Source organism: Pagrus major, chromosome 23, assembly GCF_040436345.1.
Source record: "Pagrus major chromosome 23, Pma_NU_1.0".
In the NCBI taxonomy this organism is placed as follows: Eukaryota; Metazoa; Chordata; class Actinopteri; order Spariformes; family Sparidae; genus Pagrus; species Pagrus major.
The window spans coordinates 8,277,211-8,300,911 of NC_133237.1; the positions used below are offsets into that span (position 1 = coordinate 8,277,211).

Consider the following 23,701-nt stretch of genomic DNA (forward strand, 5'->3'; position numbering starts at 1 on the left):
TGATGGTAATGTATTAGTGACCCCCACAGATGTGTGAGTTCACTGCTTTCATGGGAGATCAGACCCCACCTTATAGGAGTTCAGCTCCCATAAGACTCCCATATTGGCTCCCAAGTAACAAGTAAGTTTAGCATCGCAAAAAACATCACTGTAGGACTACAATGTCTTGTTAACACAAAAAAACAATACTGTGTAGGAGAATATTAATGCAATGTATCAGACATTTACAATAGCTATTTCTGTCTTTCTTTTTCTTTCTTTTTCTTTTTTTTTAGGTCAGATTAGGGTACAGATTTGAAAGAGCACTGAACATTGTGTGTTTTGTTAATGGTTAATTCAATGGCATCAGTTGTAGGGTTTCGGGGAAATCACGAGTTGGAGCTGAACTACTTTCACTTTCACTCTTTGTCATCACTGGTTTATATAAATGCAGATGGTTATTTTGCAGTGCAGACAGGAACGTTTGGGAGGGGCAGACCAACAGCTCATATTGTGATCTCTGGTTATTTTGAAGGATTTGTAACAAGGCAGCACATCTACTCAGACGAGGCAGAACTATGGAAACACAAAGGAGAGTTTATTCAGCATTGTTACAGATGTATATCCATACAGTTTTTATTATCAATTAAATTTCATATTTGAAATGGATTACTTTTCTTTACCATACTTTACTTTATGTAGAAACTTTAAGAACTGTTGGATGTATCTATTTCCCAAATGTAAGATCAAAACTCAAGAGTTGTCAAGGCCAATTCTAAATTGATGAACACAGATTCAAGTTATGGTTTGTCTGGCTGCTCTACCAAGTCATGAAATAGCAAAGTAATGAGTCAGAGTATTTGTTGGACATTTTTCAGGAGTCAGAGTTTTTGTGACATTTTTTAACAGGCTTACATGTAAAAATAGATTATTCTTAAATAACACAAAGAGAGCCCTTCACCATTTTACCTTTAAGACATATTTTCTAGTTTGTCTTAATCATAACTACAGTAACCAATACATAAACCCGTAACTGCAAGTTTCCGCTTTTGTATTTTGTTTACATGCTTTTAACCACATATGTCTGACAGTCTTCAAAGCTACACAACAAACAATGTCAGTGGAGCTGTCCCTCACCTGCAGTGCTTTTCATTTTTGGTAATGTGTTCATGAGGTATTTCAGTTCAACAGGACACTCACTTTGCAGAAAATACTGATGCTGGCTGTGTCCAAATGATTTCATTTCTCTTTTGAGTTAGTAGCTCTTAAAGGGCCTTTGGGTTAGCAACATGTTTTGAGGCATGAGGGGTTCATACAGTCTGCCACCCATACTGCATCATGTGAGATGTGAGATACAGTATAAAGGGAAATACAGGAAACATTGTGTCCTGGTCTGCTCACTTGTCTGTGAGAAGTAAAGCCAAACTCTCTAGAGTAGTCTCTAAATAACTTCCCCTAAATAACATGAGGGTGGAGATAGATAGATAAATACTAGGAGAAGAGTCTGTTCACATTTGGTTTTACCATCCGTCTTAAGTGATCTGATCACAAGTGGACAGTTAAAAGCCCTTCAGTTCACACCTGGCATTAACATGTGACTCGACATGCATCTTCAGAGGCCTTTTGTGATTTGAGTTCACTTCCCCACTCTATCTTTTTTACACAAATAAAGAAATACCTTCATGTGTAACATTTGCCAAAATAACAAACAGGCCCAAATAGTAAAGAATGTGTTGTAGACAGTTTTTCACAAGAGATGTGATCATTGTCACTGTCATTTACAAGAGAATATGGTGCGTAGTTCCTCTGCAAAACATGTTTCTTTAACTTATTTTTATCATTAATGTTAAAAAATACCCATTACATGAAAAATGGTTGATGGTAATGTATAAGTGACCCCCTTAGATGTATGAGTTTACTGCTTTTATAGGAGTTCAGCTCCCATTGGCTCCCATGTAACTCAAACCCTGCATTAACAGACTGGCATATAAAATCCTTGATGACACATCCCACCTCCTTCACTTTTTTGAGCTGATTCCCTGTGGGGGCGAAAGCTCAGAGTCACCTATGTACAGAAGAAAAACAACAGAGGTGTCAAAAGTATTCACATTCATTACTCAGGTAGAAGTATAGATACTAGGGTTTAAAAATACTTCTGTAGAAGTTGAAGTATCAACTCAAGCTTTTTACTCAAGTAAAAGTGTAAAAGTACTGGTTTCAAAACTACTTAAAGTATAAAAGTAAAAGTAATGTAAGGGGAAAAAATGCCATTAAGGACAAAAGCTTAGGCTACGCCACAGGGGCCTATAGTGCACTACCCCACCTCCCCAAAAAAACATTTTTCTAAAGGCTATAATGACTATAATGTTATGGGGCGATGGATCGCGTACAAACCAATAGGGTGTCGGACAGGGTTGGAATTTCGTCATTTTAGGGGCACCAAGGCCACATGACAGGGCACAAAGGCCATTGAGTAAAATTCCATGGTTTTACCTTTCAGATTGATACCATGACAACCTAATTTATAATAAGACATGGATTATGTATTAAAACATTTTTTAATGTCAATATCAAGTTAATGTTACATTAGAAAACAGTTTTTTTAAAGTACATACAAAAAAGAGTGTAAAAGAGTGTAATTCACACAGAAAGTCGGCGCCGCAGCTCCAAAAGAGGCGTGACGGTACACGTCATGATGATGACGTGTGTGTTTTTTTCAATGTGTTTTCCCCGGTGTCCTCCTGTTAATCTAAACATGTATCCGCTGACTGTTTATAATCATATGGATGCTGTTATAATGTGCTGTGATTGGGATCCTGACCCACCAAACATCCTGGAAAATGACAAAGTTACGTTTTTCTCTTAATTACATAATCGCCATCAGTAAACGGGATGCTGTCTGACTCTATCACTTGCGGGGAGGGAGGCTGTTTATGGGGGAAAGTTCACTGAAGTCTTCACCGCAACAAACATTTGGCGAGTTAAAGTTTTTTGCCGGGGACACTGTTTTTCGGGCAGAAATGTGACGAAGAGTCGGTCGGACTTCTCCACGAATAACTGCGGTATTTTTTTCCTCATATAAGTTGCCAAAGACACAACCAGTTACTACGTTACTGTTGTATGGTCATGTAACGTTGCTTTGTATCTATATTTTGTTGAGTGAAGGATCTGTACAGTTATCAGACAGTGAACACCAGACCGACACGCCCCCGCTCCGCGCCGCCGGCTTATCCGTTCACACTGATTCGGTTCGCCAATACTGTGCCTCTCCGGAGGCGCATCAGAGGTGCAGCAAAATTTCACGAGTAACTAGGCTATTTTTAAAATGTAAGGAGTAGAAAGTACAGATAATTTTGTGAAAATGTAAGGAGTAGAAGTAAAAAGTTGGCTGAAAAATAATTACTCCAGTAAAGTATAGATACCCAAAATTTCTACTTAAGTAAGGTAACAAAGTATTTGTACTTCGTTACTTGACACCTCTGAAAAACAATTTATTCACTCTGCCATTGCACAGCTCAACAGCAAATTAAAAAAAACCTCAGGACTCACTGAGCTAAACCAGCGTATAGCATTTTAATGTTTACAGTAAATTTAATATTTATTTCATCATATAGTCACTGGTCAATCTTTTTTAACTGATCTTCTTACTGTTTGTAAACAAGATTCTACTTTTTACCGTAGAAAAGATGTATAGCAATACATTTCTTTCTTTTTTTTTTTTAGATCAGATTAGAGGACAGACTTGAAAAAGCACTGAACCATTGTGTGTTTTGTTAATGGTTAATTCAATGGTATCAGTTGTAGGGTTTCGGGGAAATCACGAGTTTGAGCTGAACTGCTTTCACTTTCACTCTTTGTCATCACTGGTTTATATAAATGCAGAAGTTTATTTTGCAGTACAGACAGGAAAATGTGTGAGGGGCAGACAAACAGCTCATATTGTGAACTCTGGTTATTTTGAAGGATTTGTAACAAGGCAGCACATCTACTGAGACCAGGCAGAACTATTAAAACACAAAGGTGAGTTTACAGTTTTTATTATCAGATTAAATTTCATATTTGAAATGGATTACCTTTACCATACTTTACTTTATGTAGAAACGTTAAGACCTTTGAACATAATTTCCCAAATGTAAGACCAAAATTCAAATTTTAATTAAGTTTAATATTCATTTAATTTTATCTTTTCTACCTAATCTCCTAACTGGTGGTCCGAACAACATTCAACTTTTTACTGCATTAAAAAACAGACAGATGTAATGTTTTATCTTTTATGTACTATTGATGTTCTTAAATGTACTGTGTGTATTTTTTATTAAGGTTGTCAAGCGTTTAATTAATTAGAACTTTCAAGATTAATTATTAAAATTAATTGCACATACCAATATTTGCCCTAATGTTACAATGCGTAGTTTTGGTAGGACCCAGAAGCGGACAACAAGGCAGGGAGTAGAGTGCAAGGAGATTTATTGACACTTCACAAGGGTTATGCAACTGCGGTCAAACCCGCCTCCACTCCGATAACCCCGGTCAAACTAGCCCCCAGTTATTTTGTGGTGCCTATATATAGTAGATATTATGGTAATGCAGCGCAAGAATAGAATTCAAAATAAAGCAATGAACACAATTTCTCATCGGTCAGTCTGTTAATTGATGAATTAATTAATCGATTAGTTAATCGATTAATTCATTTTACCATCGTAATTCTGATCACATCGAAGCCTTAGAAGATGGAGGCCATGGCATTTCAATTGTGTGAATAATTAGTAAAACGTAAAAATATCCTCAACATCAGGAGCTTCTGATGACGGATTTCAAAAATTGAAGCCCACTTCATTGTCAAATACTTGAAATATTTCCATATGAATATACGTTAAAAGAAAACTACCGTTTCCACAGACTGATTTCAGTCAGAATGATAGTACTCCACCTCAGAGTGTCACTCCGATAATACCAGGAAGTTCCGATGTGGAATTTCAAAATTTTAAGAAGGCTTCAATGTGATCAGAATTACGATGGTAAAATGAATTAAGTAAATAATCTATGAATTCCTTAAATGCTCAATTAATTATCTAATCGATCAATTAATTAAATTAATTAACAGACCGAGTGAATAAATGAGAAATTACGTTCATAGGTCGTTGCTTTCATTTTGAACTCTGTTCTTGCGCTGCATTACCGTAATATCTACTATATACAGGCACCACAAAGTAACTGGGGGCTAGTTTGACCGGGGTTTACGGAGTGGAGGTGGGCTTGACCGCCGTGTTATGCGGATGAGAGGAGAGAGAGGCTCTGGCTAGAGACTCAAACTTGAAGCTCCAATGGCATGATAATTCCTTGCTGCATAAATAAATGGTGCTCCAACATCTGGGTGCTTTTTGAAGCCCCACTCCAGTGTGTTTGTATTTTTAGGATCTTTCCTGACAATGTTTTAATTTTTTATTTAAAAAATAAAAACTGATGCCAAGATAGAACTACAGAATCTGGGACTTTTATGTCATCCACTGAGCTTGGCTTGGTGTTAAAAGAGTGGTGTGGCTCAGGTCTTTAGTGAGTGGAGCGCTCAGAGCAGACAGCTGTTAGCCTCCACAGTAGACACAAAGTTTAGTGAAGTTGTCTAGTGGCAGTAAATGTACAGTACAGGTAACAGTTTAACAACCTACACCTACATTGCTTTATCAAGATAAAATGTACAGATATTTCCAGGGCCGGACTGGGAGACTTTTTCAGGCCAGGAGTCAGTCATGTAACCAGGCCACCCTGGCCTTGCCCACACACGCACGTTCACACCCACACCTACATGCATGGGCACGCATGCACACATGCACGCACGCAGGTACGCACGCATGCACACACGCACACGCACACACACACACCAAATAGAAGTCCACATATGGGACCTATTGTACAATCTAAGGTTGGTACAGTAACTTTTATGTTTGCTGGTAAATACAGTAACACAACAATCCTCAGCAAAATCCACTAACACACTTAATAGAAGAGAATAAAGGTTTTACATAATAAGTAGTGCCAAGGTTACAGCTATACATAAAAAGTCATGTCATGTAGAATATCAACTGCCTCATTGGCACATATTTTTTATGTGTAGCCTACAATATAACCTAATAAACAAAGACAACTAAGTCCAAATCAAACAATTAATCAGCTATGAGGGGACAGCCTTCGAACACATGTTCACAGAACACGTGCACGCACGCACGCACTGACAGACACATATATGCAATGTATAATACAGTCCGAGAGCATAGTTCCTAATAAGCAATCACATAATATTGACTAATATTTTATATAGGCTCTAATTATCATACCGGGGAATACTAATGAACCCCAACCTAAATCTAAGGTTGGAATACATAGCTTTCATGTTTGGGCTGGGATACATAACAGCAAGTCAGCAACAGACAGCAAAATTCAACAACACTAGCGCTTAATAGAATAATGCTGTAATGCCAAGACAGCTATTATTACAAATGAGAGCCATTTATGTCAAATGGCAGTGCCTGGTGGTGTTCATATGTCTGCAACTTGTTGCATGTTGTTGCTCTACTGTAGAAATGATTCTGTACCTTCTGCCAGCTGCTCTGCACCGGCTGCTCCTGAAGCACCAGCAGGACTGATGTCATCAGCATCACCACCTTTGAATAGCAAACATATGCTTACAGTGTTTTTCCATACACTATAGTCCATACAGTAAGATAGTGTAGCCTATGTCTCACTTGATTTGCCCTTGTATTCATATACATAATAATGGAATGATTATATCCCATTTGGTCTGAATAAATTAGTCAACTTTAGGCATTTGGCCGCGTCATCCTCCAGCGCCTTTCTTTTTTTCTCTCTTTCCCTCTCGGCACCATAGACATATATACATAGACGCCTCATTGAGCGCTGGACTGTACGTCGACGTCGCCGCCATATTGGAGGAGGCAGCTCTGCCCCGTGAACTAATACAAGTGAATGGAGTGAACTTTACAAAGCTCCTTCTACAAAGTGCTATAAGCTAATGCCTCTCATTTACACACTCACACACGTACGAATATATTCAGGAAACAGACAGGAACCAGAAACAACGTCTGTACCGTCCTCTGGTGATTATAAACGTTAACTACTCCTGACATGTTCAGTAAACAGGTGGGCACCAAACCACCGGATGTGCTTTTATAATGTTTTTATGTGTTTACAGCTGCCAACGTGTGTAACGCTGCTACTGTGATGATACATGACGGTTAAATATTGAATCTGTGTCTATAATAACCAGATCCTGACATGTAAATGTGATGTCTGTCTACCATACTGTCAACTTAAATATGGACTACTGACTGCATAATATATTAATCAGAATCAGAAATACTTCATTAATCCCCGACGGGAAATTGCTTGCGTTACAGCTGCTCCCATTCAAAGTCAAGAATATGCAGAAAAATAGTAATAATACCAATAATAATGATGATGATGATGATAATAATAATAATAATAATAATAATAATAATAATAATAATAATAATACAAACTATATATATAGTGCTGCTACACACACACACCGCAGCAGGTACCAGACACACGTCACACACCCCTTCCTCCACACGCTGTCTGTGTGGTTGATACGGACTGTTGGGGCGGGTGTTAATCGAAACCAACCAATCGTCTTGTCCTCCTCACATGCTACTGGACTGAGCGGCCTCTGATTGGCCTGGCCTGCCTCTCTGACTTAGAAAAAAAAGTTAGATAGCCGCGACGCCGGCTGACCGGCAGCCTGTTAAAAAAAAAAGAGAGAGAGAGAGAGAGAGAGAGAGAGAGAGAGAGACACAGGCCAATCATAGGCTGGCGCTTCGGGAATACTCCCGGTTCTCCCTATGGCCAGTCCAGGCCTGGAAGAAATACAGGAACTAATCTAATCTCTGATATTTGTTGTCTTTGACCCTTCAACAGAAGAGGCTGATGAAGGTAAAGAGATCAAGAGTGAAAGCAGCAGCAACACGAGTGAGAGGTCCATGGAGGAGAGTGCAGCAGTGAAGGACACAAGTCAAACATCTCAGACAGTTTCAACAGCTACCAAAGAAAGTAAGAATCATTTCATTTCATACTATTGTTGTCTTGCATTTTTTAAATCTTTCTGTTATTAAAGCAACACGATTGAACTTTTTTACCTTATAATAACAGCTTCAAAATCATGTTGATGGTACAATGTCTTGTAATAAGGTGAATGGTGTCTCTGTCTCAGCCACTCTGTCCCCATCACTTGTTTCTGCACTATGTAACTTCAGTGAGAGGATCACAGTGTTACATACATGTTTACTGCAACATACAAGTTTTCAACACACAACATTGTTATGATGTAATGAGTTTTGTTCGTAGTTGTCACCTACTTTACATCTGACAGATTGTTACAGACCTGGGATTTGTGTCAACGACAGTGGTGTTGCACTCAGAAACTGTGGGGGTGCCAAATTGCACAAAATGCCAATTTCTACATAATGTTGCTTTAATATTAAAGCACCTCATCTCTATTTGGTATAGAGGAGATGCATCTTGTTGAACAGTGAACTTTTTGAACACACACATAATTTTTGCAAATAAACCCTCTTCAGCTGGAATAGTTCACTGACAACTTCAATCCTGTGATCTGCTTGTTGTTACATTACCCTGCAGGAGAGGAGCTGGAGGAGGAGGAGAGTGAACCTAAAACCAACGTAAAGGTGAGATCTTTTCAACCTCAGTACTCACAGCAGTATTTATGTTTAATGCCAACGATTTTTTCTAAAGTTAGAGCTTCAACTGAAGATTGGAGCTGTTTACGTTTTTAGCTTAGACTTGAACAGTTTGGATCTCCTGGTTACACATGGATGAGTTGAAAACACTTTCCCAGAAGAACTTACTTTCTTCTCACTAAATTACAAATCTGATTGCATTTAGTTTGTGCAAATTGCTTTCCTCTATTTTATTTCTGGTGGTACTACTGTGTGTTATAATAATAATTTTGTTTCTTAGTGTGACCCAGTGGATAAACCTGCTGATGTTGAACACTGCGAGAAGAATGACAACAACACACCAGTAGCAGGAGAGTCTGAAATCAAGTCTGTACCATCTGCAACCAAAGAGAATGGTAAGATTTTGTTGACTTATTTAATAGTACAATAACATGAAAGTGTCACAATCAAAACTGATTTAAATGATAAAAGTCCAGATGTTACAGGATAAAATGAAAAAATGGTCCAAAAGCACGTTGCTCTGACCCTTTGATGATGAAGTTAATTATTCTGCTGCAGGTACTTCAGATATGAATCTGTGTGGAAACAAGGATAAGGTAAGAGACTCTTAACTTTATTAACAAGATCTTTAGGACTATTTACTTCATATCCCACATATTACCTACAGTTCCATTTACTTATTTACAGCAGTCAGAGAAGATTTCTGAAGAGACCAACATGAAGAAACAATATCAAGCACAAACTGAAACACTGCTCGGCAGACTTCACCTTCAAGACAAACATCAACAGAAGTTTTCACCAGCAGATTTTCTTCAGATAGGTCCACCTGTGAAACAGGATCATGTCACATGTGAGAAAGATCTAGCTCACACTTTTCTTCACAGGCTGATGATGTTAGACTACAGAGCCAGATATATTCCTGTAAGACAAGACAGTTCTGAGGTCAGCCATTCAAATCCTGTTCCAGAGGTTGACAGTTCTGAGACAGACGATAGTGATTTAGAGGCTTTTTTCAGCACCACTGTAGACTCTGATCAATCAAAACAGTCTGATGTGCATCCAATGGACGTACAGATGGCAGTATTTCACTGCTCAGACAGCTTTTTTAAACAGTACATGATTACAAAGCTGTCACAATGTCAGTACGCTGTACCTTTGCTTGTTCCTGACCCAGTCACAATGGACATTGAATGTCCTCTGTGGACTTTCAGACAAATAAGAAAAACATGGAAGATAACTCAAACCAAAGATAATTCAAACACTGTCACCATGAAGAGTATGCCCATCTGCAATGCTGAGACACCCATGGTGTCATTTTTCCGTCTGGGTTCACTGTCTCAATCTAAATCTCAGCTGATGAACACTTTGATCAACGACCGTCACAACACCTTCTTCCACAGAAACTGTCGAGGTAGCACAAAGTCTCGCCATTTGATGGATGGAGTGGCAGAGATTGCCTGGTACTGCCCAGCTGGAAAACCTAGTGATGCCTTCACTGACTGCATTGCCTTCTGTAATATTCATGGTGATGCTCTGTTAAATGAAAAACAGCGTGACATACTGACTGAAAAATCTTCAGTCAATGTTGTTCTTGTACCAACTCTGGAAAAAGGTGACAAAAGTTCTGCAGTTATCTCAGGTCTTTTCAAGTCTCAGAAGCCTCTCATTTGTCTCATTGTTGATGGAAATTTGGATACTGTTGAGACGAAAAAGGGAAAATACAGAATGGGTCTGAAGGACAGAAGCCAGTCAGATGTTTCTGAAGAACTGAAAGGAATCATTAGAAACATTTTGTCTGGACCACATGCATCCTTCCAGCTTGAAACCATGGCTGAGGTCTCTGGAATCAGAGTGGATGAAAATGACCATCTCTGCCAAAAAGGGAAATCTGCTGCTGAGGGAATAGTGAAGTTGCTTCAGGGGATGGATGGTCTAGAGATTAAAGATACATTTCTCAAATGTCAAGGCCAACTGTGGAGCAAGTGGTGCGGAACAAACAAAGAACTGTATCGCCTCACAGGACACATTGAGAAGGAGAAATCTGAAAAGGAACAACAACTGAAGCGAATACGAGAAGATCAATGCAAAGCTTCCTGTAGTGAGCTGATGAAGTTGTTCATTGAAAGCCTCTCATCTTTGAAATCAACAGACAGAGAGTATTTCCTGAAATGGACTCAGATCTTAATGGATGCCCTCTGCACAGATGATCTCTCTTCAATTCTCCAAAGCTATGATGACAAATGGTCTGAGGTCTTGTCTTTGAAGAAGAAGCATGACAAATCTGATCAGCTAAAAATGAAGCGAAATGAGCTTGAAGAAATATCAACCAAACTACAGTCAGCATCTTTTGGCTTGGAGCACATATTTAGAGAAATGGGACAGATCTATGAAGCCCATAAATCTCTGAAGAAACAACCAACAAGTGGACAGACTGACTGGTCTAAATACCCTGAGCTGGCTGCAGAGCTGATGATATCAGGACACCCAATGGAGCTGATGGATGGTGATGCAGGTCACGTGCCTTTAACATGGATCTCTAGTCTTTTAGATGAAGTCATCAAGAAACTGGGCAACAAGAGAGTTTTTGTTTTGTCAGTTTTAGGCGTACAGAGCAGTGGAAAATCAACTATGCTGAATGCCATGTTTGGGCTACAGTTTGCAGTGAGTGCTGGCAGGTGCACCAAGGGTGCCTTCATGCAGCTGGTCAGAGTGTCAGAGGAGATCAAGAAAGACTTTCAGTTTGACTACGTTCTGGTGGTGGACACTGAAGGACTGCGTGCTCTTGAGTTGGCAGGTAACACCACTCTTCACCACGACAATGAACTGGCAACATTTGTTGTTGGTCTGGGAAACATGACATTGATCAACATCTTTGGAGAGAATCCAGCTGACATGCAAGATGTTCTGCAGATTGTTGTTCAGGCTGTCATGAGGATGAAGAAAATTAAACTTTCTCCAAGTTGTGTGTTTGTTCATCAGAATGTCACAGATATTTCAGCTAAAGAGATGAACATGGATGGAAAGAGACGCCTGCAAGACAAACTGGACCAGATGGCCCAACTTGCTGCAAAGGAGGAGGGTTGTGATGCTGAGTGCTTCAGTGACATCATTGCATTTGATGTTCAAAAAGATGTGAAGTACTTTGCCCAACTGTGGGAGGGAAGTCCACCGATGGCTCCTCCAAATCCAGGTTACAGTGAGAGCATCCAAGAGCTGAAGACCTTCATCCTCTCTAAAGCTTCACAGTCTGAAGGGATTACTCTCAAACAATTCAAAAGCAAAATTCATGACCTGTGGAATGCCCTGCTGAACGAAAACTTTGTGTTCAGTTTCAAAAACACACATGAAATCGCAGTGTACAGAAATCTTGAGGTCCAATATGGGAACTGGACCTGGACCCTGAGAGGCAAAATGTTGACCATTGAAAACCAGCTTTACAACAGAATAGAAAATAGAAACCTGGACAAGATTGAGCACAGTCATCTTTCTAAAGAAATGAGCAAAACTTATGAAGAAATCCAAAATGCAATGACAACATACTTTGATAATGACAGAGACAAAGAAATGTTGGTTCAGTGGCGAGGCACATTTGAAAGCAAAATCAAGGAGTTTCATGATGAACAAGTGAGAGGAGTCCAAAGAAAACTGGATGAAGTTATCCAGCAGAAGAAGGCCTGTAAAAAGCTTGATGATAAGAAGACAGAGTTTGAGGACAAACTGCTACAAAAGAGTAAAGAGCTCGCTCATCAGTTAAAAGACAAGGTAAATGATGAAGAGGAACTTAGAAAGCAGTTCAACTCAGTTTGGAGAGGCTGGGTGAGTGAGTTAACTGCTGGAACAACATCTATCAAGGACATCAACTATGAAGCAGATCAGTCAGAAATCCTTCATGAGCTTGGTTTTGAATGGGCTCTCATAGATGAATCCAGAAGCAGTGGCAACTACAAAAAAATATCTGGGGTTGGAGATTACAGTCATTATGTAGCTAGCCGTAAATTGTGGGACAAAGTCACATCTTTCCTTAAAGGGTCTGATGAACAGCAACAGATCAGATCCCTCATTGACGATTTTGAACAACAGTCCCTTGATGCAATCAAAAGCAAACCTGTAGCAACAAAAGGCTACAGTCCAGCTTACCTGGCAGAAGTGGCCAACAAAGTAAAAGAAAAGGTGACAGAATTTGAATCAAAGAGGAAATATACTCTGAAGAAGGAGTTTACAGTTGATCTTGTGCTGTATGTATTTCACAGAGCACAGAGTTGGCTGACAGAGTCGCACAAGAAATTCAAAATGAACAACGATGCACTTGTTTATTTAGAAAGCAAGAAAGAGCAATATTACAACATTTTCAAAAGCGTCTGCAAAGGAAGCTCATCTGCTGTTGTGCTTGGAGAACTGATCTGTGAAAAACTGAAGAGTTCCACTGTTGAGGCCGTCTGTAACAAGACTGCTAGTGGCATCGCTGATGAGATGAGGTGCAACGTCCCAGCATTCAATGGGAACAGGTTGAACTTAGAGAAACATGCGTTGAAGTCACTGGCAGAGGAAGAGAAATTTGATGGTTTTATCACCTACATCCAACATCCAAGGAAGCAAGTTGAGGCTTATATAAAAGAGGAAGTAGAGAAATACATCTCCTCAAAACAAAGAGATAAAGCACAGAATATACTCAAGAAAAATGTTGAAGACATCAAAACATCTGTGAGTCAGGCTTTATTTGAGGCAACGGTGAAAATCGAAACAGAGAAAGGGGACATCGACAAGTGGGTGAAGGAATTTTCCAGTTTGCTGCACAGTAAACTAATATTCACCATTTCCGCTCAAAACTTCAGAGACATAAATGAATTTGACTTTCTTAAAGAAGAAATCGAGAAAGGCCTTGAATGCATCATGGAGGAGATGAGCAGCCTCTCACTGGATAAGATGAAGGAATTCAAGGACCAGCCTGATCAAATCCTCATTGATCAGCTGTGTGACTGCTGCTGGGTGAAGTGTCCATTCTGTGCAGCTGTTTGTACCAACACACTGGCCGATCACAGTCCTGGTGACCACAGCGTGCCTTTTCATCGATCTGCTGCAGTCAATGGATTTCACTACAAAGACAGAGTGGAACTGAGTGTTGATTTCTGCACAACAAAAGTTGCAAGTGATCGAAAATTTTACCCTTGTCAAGATTCAGAAAAACTGATTCCCTATAAAGAGTACCGAACTGCTGGGCCAAGGTTTGCTGACTGGAGAATTACCCCTGATGAGTCAAAGGTGAAATTTTGGACATGGTTTGTGTGTCGCTTTCAGAAGGAACTGGAGAAACACTATAAATTAAAATTCGAGGGCCTTGGTGAAATTCCCAAAGAGTGGAAAAAACACACTAAAGAAGATGCCATTAAAAGTCTGGATGAAATGTTCAAGTAGTGAGTGAGCCAATAAAACTACAAGCCTGCTGAAAATCTCTCGTTATTCATGAATCACAGAATAACAAAATTGATTTTATCACTGACAGGTGAATTTGTCTGTGAGTGAGAAATGGATTCAGACAACAAAAGTCTGTTTGCTTGATTGAGGTGAAGGCAACAAGGAAAATAATGCAAAAGAACAATAGTTATAATTCACATGAACAAAGTCAGTTACATGTACGTATGTAGGATTCATGGCAACATTTTCTATGTAATCATGACTTAAAAGGAAATTAAGACAAGAATTCTTACATTGTGTCACTGTTTGATTGAAACTGAATCCTATTACATCATTGTTTTACAGGATGCACAATATTACGTACTTCTACTATATCAGCATGTAATCAAAGAGTATTTCAAGTTTTTTATTTCATATTCCTACTTTTTAATGTTTTTTGCAGATAAATATCTAAATCTTTATTTTGATGTAGTTTTTGTTTAATCATTTGTTGTTTTTTTACAATATGTTTGAAATGTTTCTGTTAAATTTGTTTCAAGGAGCGAAGAAATGTGCCAGAAGTTGAAACACGATGTTTGAGTTTTATGATTATACTTCTAATTATTTCAGTTTGAATGATGGAACGAGGCCACATTTTTTATTTCTCTTTTCATTTTATTTTATCATGTTAAACTCTCTTGAAAGACTTGACAACATGAACATGTTATCACCTTTATTTATTGCTTTTTAAGTTTTATATTTACATTTTAGTTCTGAAGTTTTATTAACATGGACAGAGTTGTCAGATATATATTGTCAGATAAAATATGTAATTCTTATACAATGAGGAATGGTTTAATGCGTTCAGTTTCTAAAAATCACACCTGAAAATCATGTCAAACAAATATTGCCTTTAGTATTTTTATGCTGTAACGATGAACTTCTTTGTATGTTCACGTTAAAGAACATACCATCTTCATGATAGTGGATGCTTTATGTTTTTTAAGTATATGAAGTGTAATCTCATTTTACCTAATCTTAATATGTCCACATTAACATGAGTTTTTTATTTTTGTCTGGTCAGATTTCTGCTCCATCAAAAGCAAACTACTCTAATATCCTGAATTAATGTAGACAGTGTTGTCTTTGTGAGAAGAATCATTGTTAGATGCTTTTATCATTCAATAAACTGACCTTTCAGTGATAATGTATGAAAAAAAAACTGAGTTTAACTTGTATGTTATTAGTGTGGTTATAGGTGATGGAAATAAATACTTTCTGTTCACTAAAAGACCGGGTTTCTTTCTGATTAATGGTTTTGAACTGACAAATGCGTATGTGGTATTAAACTTCGCTATGCCATGGCCACCCCACACTAGCTTTGTGTCCCATCTGGGCCACCCCAGTAAAAATGTCCTGGATACGACACTGCCGGGGCCACCCTGAAAACTCATTCAGGGGCCACCCTGAAAACTCATTCAGGGGTGGCCCCTGTGGCCACCCCAGATCTGATAGGTAGCTGGTCAAGTTCGTCAACACAAGAAACAAGAGAAATGCTGTCAATCAATGATGACAGCTGATCAGCTGATTTAGGGCCAGTTTTACATTTTTAACTAACACAGTAATGGTCGTACTGAGGCTGTGAGAGCTGATTTCTGCTCAGCGGACGTTTGGCCATGCAGGTCTGATAGGTGAGCCATGAGAGATGAGCGCTGCATCTGCTGCTGCTGCTGGTCCGGTCGGTAATGAAACAGGAGGACGGTCACAGTGACAACGTCAACTGCTGGATAAAAACGCTGAAATCTGTCGACTGAGAAGTATGGTAATTTAATGTTTAGTTATGTCGTAGTTCCCTCTGAATGTGTAGGAAAACTTTATTTAGCACTAAGTAGCAGCTAAAAGCTAAGCTAGCAGCTTAGCTACTGCACTGCACTAGCTAGCTAAGCTAGCAGCCTAGCTACTAAACTGCACTAGTCTTTTAGCTGCTAGCTAGCTAAGCTAGTCTACAGCTAGCTAGTTCATCTTTTAGCTGCTAGCTAAAAGACGAACTAGCTGCTTAGCTATCCTAGCTTAGCAGCCTGCAAACCAAGTTAGCATTTAATGTTAGCGTTTTTGGGTTTTTTTATTGTTATTTGGATGCCGCCATGAAATATGAAGCGCTGTTTTCTGGACTGAAGACTCAGGGTGTTTTTTGCAGATGTGTGTGTTCATTAGAGCTAATGTTATATTTTTGACCAACCAGTGTGTGAAATATAGTGTGACAGTCTAGATTTAAGTAGCTATAACACAAGAACAAGCTGTGATTTATTTATTTGCTCTGTGATTTAAGGGCTGTTTAAAGACTTTTCTCTTGGAGATAAAGGACTTTTTGTTTGTATCAATTAGCTCATCGTCACATTTCACATGTTTTAGAGGTTAAATAGGCAGAGGCAGAGCAAATTGCATTCAAATGCCACAAATGCTTGAGATGCAATATGTGTTAATTGTGTTATTAAAAGTGATCGAAGATGTCGGTAGTTATGTAAAAATAAACCTTTGTAGATACTATAAATAGACATAATGAGGCACATTGTTGACACCTCCTTTCTTTTTGACATGTTAATGGAGTCGAAGCTGTTATTTAAGGGCCTCCAGAGCCCCATCCTGTATTTTACACACCGATTCTAACCCAATTTGACAATGATCCTGCTTGACGTTTGTAGTTATATCTATTACTTCAAAGTGAATTGACTGACTGACTGATTGATTGATTGATTGATTGAATAACATTTCTTTGCTTTACTAATTTAGGCTCCATCTTGTGGTCAAATAAAAACACACCTGGCAAAGAACAAATCAAAAAAATCAAATTCCAGTATCTCCAACAAATTATATCTAAGCTAAATAATAACATAAACTAAGCATGTAAAGAACAACAAATATTTCTGTTTTTTCCTTACAAGCTTAGTTTGTCTTTTGCTGACAGATAAACTTTTCAATAAGGCCTATCTTTAAGTATTAAGCTTTGATTTGAAGTTTTTGGTTTGTTCTGTTGCCTGGATTGCTGTGTTTTTATGTAACCACAAGATGGCGCCTCAATTAGTAAAGCAAAAACAGGTAACAGTACAGGTGACACAGATGATGAGCTGATGACTGATTAATGTTATTCTATAGGATGAGTTACGAGCGTTGAATTTTGCTACCCTAATCTAACTTGTGAAGAGATGAGGACTTTAATCCACTCCAAGGAAATGGCTTTTAGAAAATTTGTACCCTATCCTGAACATAATTACTGATTAAAAATAGATATGTTAAAATAACCAGAGACTCCTGAGGCCTGTGATAGGTGGAAATGGAATTTAAAAAATTACTTTTTTTAAAAAGATTTTTTTACCAGCATAGACACCTTTATTTGACAGTTACCAGACAGGAAATTATGGGAGAGAGAGGGGATGTGACACGCAGCAAAGGACGTCCAGCCAGGATTCGAACCGCGGTCGGCTGCTTACGTGGTATTAAACTTCGCTATGCCATGGCCACCCCACACTAGCTTTGTGTCCCATCTGGGCCACCCCAGTAAAAATGTCCTGGATACGCCACTGGATCTACATCTCTTAATTAATAGTGTTTCTCACTAGGGCTGCCCCCAAATAGTCGACCAAGCACTGGTCAACCAAAAAATCATTAGCCGACCAAAATTTCATTGGTCCATTGGTCGCAGGAAAGAAAACAAAAACATTTGGAGCCGTGTCTTGTCAAAATTAAGTCAAAATCTATGTGACTGGTGGCTGGCCTGTGTATAAAAGGCTGGAGGGCTTTTAATTTGAAGGGCCAGATACAGGAAGTCGTGACACTCACTCACTGTCAGTGTTTTTTTTGTTAACACGGCAGGTTCCTTCGACATCGCGGTTAGACAGTTAACAATTAATAGCCAACCATGTCGGGAAAGACGTCTAAAATATGGGATCATTTTGAAAAGAGGAAGGATGACCCCAAGAAGGTGACATGCAAACTTTCGCCTATCACTCCTCCACGATGAACATGATGTACCACCTTAAACATGTAAGTAGCCTAGCTACCTGCTCATGGCGGCCCGAACGTTTGAAAGCAGAGATAAATAAATGTTATTATTGTTATACGCGCTAGTGTTAGACTATTCGTGTGTACTGGGGAAGCTAAATTATCTATGAAGGTAGATTTGTGTCTTTATTATTCAATCAAAAAAAAGGTTGCTTCAATCAAAAAATATATTTTCAATCAAAAAAACCCATTTCAATCAAAGAAAAAAAGTGTTTGAATGCAAAAATATAGTTGAGACTCAAAAAAATGCATTTGAACACTATTTTTCTTTGCTTGAAAATGTTTTCTTTGATAGAAGTGAAGGTTTTTTGTTTGAAGCAACTTTTTTGATTGAAGTATTGTTGTTTTGTGTTTGGGCCATATTATGGGTAGGACATTTGTGTCTTTATAATTCAATCAAAAAAGAAGTTGCTTCAAACAAACAAAAAATATTTTCAATCAAAAAATCACTTCAATCAAAAAATAAACCTTTTCAATCATAGAAAAAATGTTTTTGAATGCAAAAAAATATTTGAGACTCAAAAAATTGCACTTGAACACTTTTTTTTTGATTGAAAATGTTTTCTTTGATTGAAGTAATCTTTTTTGTGTTTGGACCATGTTATGGGTAGGACATTTGTGTCTTAATTATTCAATCCCAAAAAAGTTGCTTCAATCAAAAAAAATATATTTTCAATCAAAGAAAAAACTGTTTAAATGCAAAAAAAAAAAAAAATCATTTTAAGTGGTTTTTTTTAATTGAACTTTTTTTTCGATTTGAAGTGAAAAAAGTTTTGAAATTGTTTTTTTTGTTTGAATCATTTTGACACAAACGTACCGCAGTGGGCGGGTGCTTCCCCATTGGTCAGACATGTTTGAGTGACAAGTGTCTACACCAACGACGTCTTTCTGACAAGCAAGTCATGGTCGCCAGCAGCCAGGAAGCAGTGGTGGAGTTGTTGTATATATGTCTATGGCATGGATCTATAATAGATCCATGGTCTATGGTGGTTAGTAGATAAAACCATAGACAGAGATACAGAGACGCCTCATTGAGCGGGTTGTTCCGCTGCTGCGATACATCGACGTCGCCGACATATTGGAGGAGGCAGCTCTGCCCCGTGAACTAATACAAGTGAATGGAGTGAACTTTAGAAAGCTCCTTTTACAAAGTGCTATAAGTTAATGTCTCTCATTTACACATTCACACACGTACGAATATATTCAGGAAACAGACAGGAACCAGAAACAACATCTGTAACGTCCTCTGATGATTATAAACTTTAACTACTCCTGACATGTTCAGTAAACAGGTGGGCACCAAACCACCGGATGTATTTTTATAATGTTTTTATGTGTTTACAGCTGGCAACGTATGTAACTCTGCTACTGTGATGATACATGACGGTAACACAAGCAATTTCCCGTCAGGGCTTAATGAAGTATTTCTGATTCTGATTAATATATTATGCAGTCAGTTGTCTATATTTAAGTTGACAGTATGGTAGACAGACATCACATTTACATGTCAGGATCTGGTTATTATAGACACAGATTCAATATTTAACCGTCATGTATCATCACAGTAGCAGCGTTACATACGTTGGCAGCAGTAAATGACAGTAAAGGTTTTGACTATTTGAGACATAAAGCTGCAGCCATAGCCTACAGGCTGATGTCTGTACAGCCAAAACTCTTTGTATATAATTGTAATGACTGTAATCATTACCAGGCAGCAGAGCCACAGCTCACTTTTTTAGTATTTCATAAAATGTCTTATTGTTGTTAGTATTAATATTCATTGATCTTAAGATTCTATAGAAAATATCGTATTTGTTTATACCTCGTTCTCTTTTATATAAGTCTAGTTATTCTTATTCCGTCAGATGAAGCATGCTGAAATCTCTCTAAAAATAATATAGTGTAATAATAAGGGGAACAAGTTATCAGTTTTGAGCTTTATTGTCTGAACAAAGTGCATCATCATCAGTTCTGCTTTCACATTCAAATGGATTGAACAACATTTTTTAATCTTTCCATTAAAATGACTCACTCTTGGTTAAGACATAACTTCCTTGAGTCTCTTGAGTCTTGAGGTGTGTAAGTGCGTAAGGGCTGGTTGTCCAACAGAATGTGGTAAGAAGCAGCGGTGAATTATGGTACAATAATAATGCTGGTTTGTGACTGTCTGGTAGAAAGTGAAGTTCTTCTTCTTCATCTGTTTGACTGTCCAGCCAAACCAGAAGCACTCAAATTAAAACATTGGACATTTATAACATTGAAAACTTCAAGAATTCTGCTTCAGATAAACATGTTTAACACAAACACACACATTCTTCCCCTCTGCATAAAAATAAATGCAGAACTAACTATTTTAAACACAACAGTCCCAAAAAAAAACCCAACATTTTGGAAAACATGACAGTTGATATAATGATAAAGGTGGGACAACACTTCTTGTTTGTGATTGGACAGAACTCAAGTCCCTGGTGACAGTTCAATGTCATTTCCTGTTTCTGTTGCATACTACTCTCAGCCTCAGTTCTAATTCTTTCAAGCGTACTGTCAGAGTTTCATGGGACATTTAAAAGGCATCATTATTCAAGTGGGGTTGTATGAGGTACTTATCCAGTCGGTGTATTACCTACAGTAGATGGCGGTCAGCATGCACCCAGCTGTGTTGGAGAAACAGCAGTGGTACGGGTGTAGAAGCTAAGCAATGTACTGCTGTGGACAGGGGCTGCAGCAAAACATATTTAATACACCTAAAAAAGGCCCAACCAAAGACGTGTACACTATATTTAGAATATTTTCAGCATCTTGCCTTTAGTAGCCGTTTCTGACAGGAAACTGAAGCCTTTCTAAGCCACCAGACTCCTTTGACCAAACAGTAATTTACCTCGCAGAAGAAAGGAGTTGCTGGTCTGTTGCTCATCAGTTTGCCTGACTGGTTTTGTTTTTCTTTCAATTTTCCACTTAAAGATAAAATGAAAATATCGGTTTTCATTTTCTTCATTCTAAATGCACTGATGATACACAGGCATCATACCCACATCTCTGATGTTTCTCTGAACCATCAATATACTGTATACAGTATCTTAATTAACTAAATTATTCTGACCAGTTCTTCTGCTCCTCCTTTTGCTGGAGCAGTTTGTTCTCTAACTCGATCTACGTTGTCATACCATGTGTCACTTATGTCTCCAATCTTTTCTTTTTTCTGTGACATTTATCCGTCGTGCGCAAAACCATTATAGCCATCTTCTCTGACTGTGTGTGTATTTTTGAGTCCCAGATCACGATGAATGAAGGCAGCAGTAAAGTCTCAGACAGTCACTATTAGTTTAATAGATTCCACTCACAGATTACACAGGCAATCTCAGTAAGCTTTTTATATGCAGTTTGCTTTCTCAGACTGCTACTCTGTCATAAGTAGACTGATATTGTGTGTGAAGTCAGTGTTACTGTTTGTGGGAAACAGTTTTTCAAAGCCAGGATTAGGCTTCAACCCTTCAAACGCAACAAAACCAGATCAGTTGAATTTTAACATCATATATTCTTGTGCACAATATGACATTTTTTAAATAAAGATACATTCCCAATGCACTGAAGATCTACATCTCTTAATTGATAATGTTTCTCACAATACCTGACTAATTTTCAATGTCTTATCTTTTATCAAACTGATAAACAAATCATACATGTGTAAGAGCAGTTGTGTCTCTCAGCAGATCTTGAAGGAAGTCGGTTGAAGTCCCCGGCAATTTTGACGTAGCTGATGACATCCATGCTATCACGGTTGGGAAACTGGACTTCCTGTCCGTCAGGAAGCTCCACTTCAAACATGTCTCCAGCCAGCTTCAACACAATCTAAAATAGAGAAGATACTTTCTGAAAATGTTTTTATTTTTAGTAGAAAATATCTGACACAGATATCTTAAAACCTCTCCAAACAAAACCCAAACTCCCTTCATGGCTGAATAGTAAAAATTGGTAAGATAATAAATATGTATATAATATATGACTTACAAATCCAGTAGCATCAAGGCTAGGTCGCCATCAGTTCACGACGAATAAACGTGTGATGTATGCCGTAAAGCAGGTCGCACTAGATGCCTTTATGTCAGATAGGTTCCTACCTGCTCTGGGAAGTTACACAGTGCGGTTTCTTACACAGTGCGCGACCCCCCCTCAGGCTGCAGAGACGTCACCATTCATCCTATTAACTGTTTTTCTACCACTTAACTGAGTTTGGAAACATTATTTTAAGGTCAAAAAACTACCTAGTGTTGCTTTAACCAGAAATCACATCAGACTTTTGTCAACCAGACTTTTACTTGTTGAATCTGATTGGGAAGATCAGTGTCAATAACAGTGGGAAATGTCAAGGTTTGAGAGAAGGTCAGGACCCAAATGCAGAAACACACGGTCGGCCGGCAGGATTCAGAAACAAAAGCGAGCTTTTAATGAAAAGCTGAATAAAAAAAACGACAAAGAAACCAAAACCAAGAAGTGTCAATGTCGAATAATGCAAAGTTACAACACAAAATCTTAAACAAAGTACACGTAATTTCACCACAATAACTGTTTATAAACCAATAAATTTACATCTGATCTGGAATTGGGGGAAATGAGCAGCATCAGCAAACAAGATCAAATTTTTGTGTGAGATTTTGCTCAGGTAAATATTGCTAATGTTATTTATTTGTCCCTGTCGCACAATGTTGCTTGTACTTATACCTTTACTGTCTACACATACACTCTGTTTAACATTTGTCTTTTACAGGTTCACTTGTGACAAGTGACCAACAGACCACAGTGAAGTAACATTATAAAGTACTTGATGTGAGGAGCTACATACTTTAAGGAACCTTGTTAGCCTGCGCATTTAGCACAGCATGTAATGTAAACACACTACATTATTTATCAGTAAGTAATAAAACAACAGTGCTTGCCACTTGAGGATCATGATGGCCAACCAGTTGTTTTTTTTTGCTATTTGGAAACCTGAGCCTCTGATACCTGCTTTCTCTCTAAGCTTTTAAGCTCCTACTTTACTTTTTGACTCTTTCATCTGATCTCGCTGTTGATGCACGTCTCTAGATTGTTAACTCAACAGGGGCAAGTAAGACCATTGGTCAAACAAATTTCCCAGCATGCCTTCCTTCGTAACTTTTGGGAAGAAAACAACCTAATCAAATAAACAATGGATGGTGTAAGCCTATACATCATTTTTCGGACATTCCCATAGCCAAAGGCAAAACACAAATAGATAAAAAATAGGTTGTAACTCAAGACCAACAGTCAGGGGCGGTTCGTCATATGGGCAATATGGGCAGCCGACCAGGGCGGCAGTTGTGGAGGGGCAGCATGAGCGCCCGCAAAAAAAAAAAAGAGCGGACAGTCGCCCACAGTAACCGCCTCTGTAGCAGCTGCCTCTGGGCTTATCTCAGTGGATCGCCCCCGGTGCCGACCAGTACCGGCTGCCCTAAATTTGTTTGTATTCATTTCATCCAGTTTTTGTATTGCTCATTTACACGTCAAGTCAATTATGTCATGTT

The 23,701-nt window shown here is 38.4% G+C and overlaps 1 protein-coding gene across 2 annotated transcripts; it reads left to right on the forward strand.

Annotated features, from left to right (window-relative positions):
• The first annotated feature begins 3,933 nt into the window (after positions 1 to 3,933).
• On the forward strand, positions 3,934 to 15,393 carry LOC141020074 (interferon-induced very large GTPase 1-like). Of its 2 annotated transcripts, none has more exons than XM_073495122.1 (6): positions 3,934 to 3,999; positions 7,933 to 8,064; positions 8,653 to 8,699; positions 8,992 to 9,106; positions 9,270 to 9,307; positions 9,399 to 15,393. In XM_073495122.1, exons 2-6 carry the CDS (start codon positions 7,995 to 7,997, stop codon positions 14,121 to 14,123), a joined length of 4,995 nt encoding a protein of 1,664 aa, XP_073351223.1. In that variant the 5' UTR covers positions 3,934 to 3,999; positions 7,933 to 7,994; the 3' UTR covers positions 14,124 to 15,393. The 2 variants fall into 2 exon arrangements, with proteins under 2 accessions (XP_073351223.1, XP_073351224.1); XM_073495123.1 differs by having other exon boundaries at positions 9,402 to 15,393.
• The last annotated feature ends 8,308 nt before the right edge of the window (positions 15,394 to 23,701 follow it).

Excerpts from the sequence above, each read along its gene's own strand:
- LOC141020074 (XM_073495122.1), top strand. The coding sequence starts at position 7,995 with ATGGAGGAGAGTGCAGCAGTGAAGGACACAAGTCAAACATCTCAGACA. Across the intron at positions 8,065-8,652 it reads TTCAACAGCTACCAAAGAAA|GAGAGGAGCTGGAGGAGGAG; the intron begins GTAAGAATCATT and ends ATTACCCTGCAG. Across the intron at positions 9,107-9,269 it reads ATCTGCAACCAAAGAGAATG|GTACTTCAGATATGAATCTG; the intron begins GTAAGATTTTGT and ends ATTCTGCTGCAG.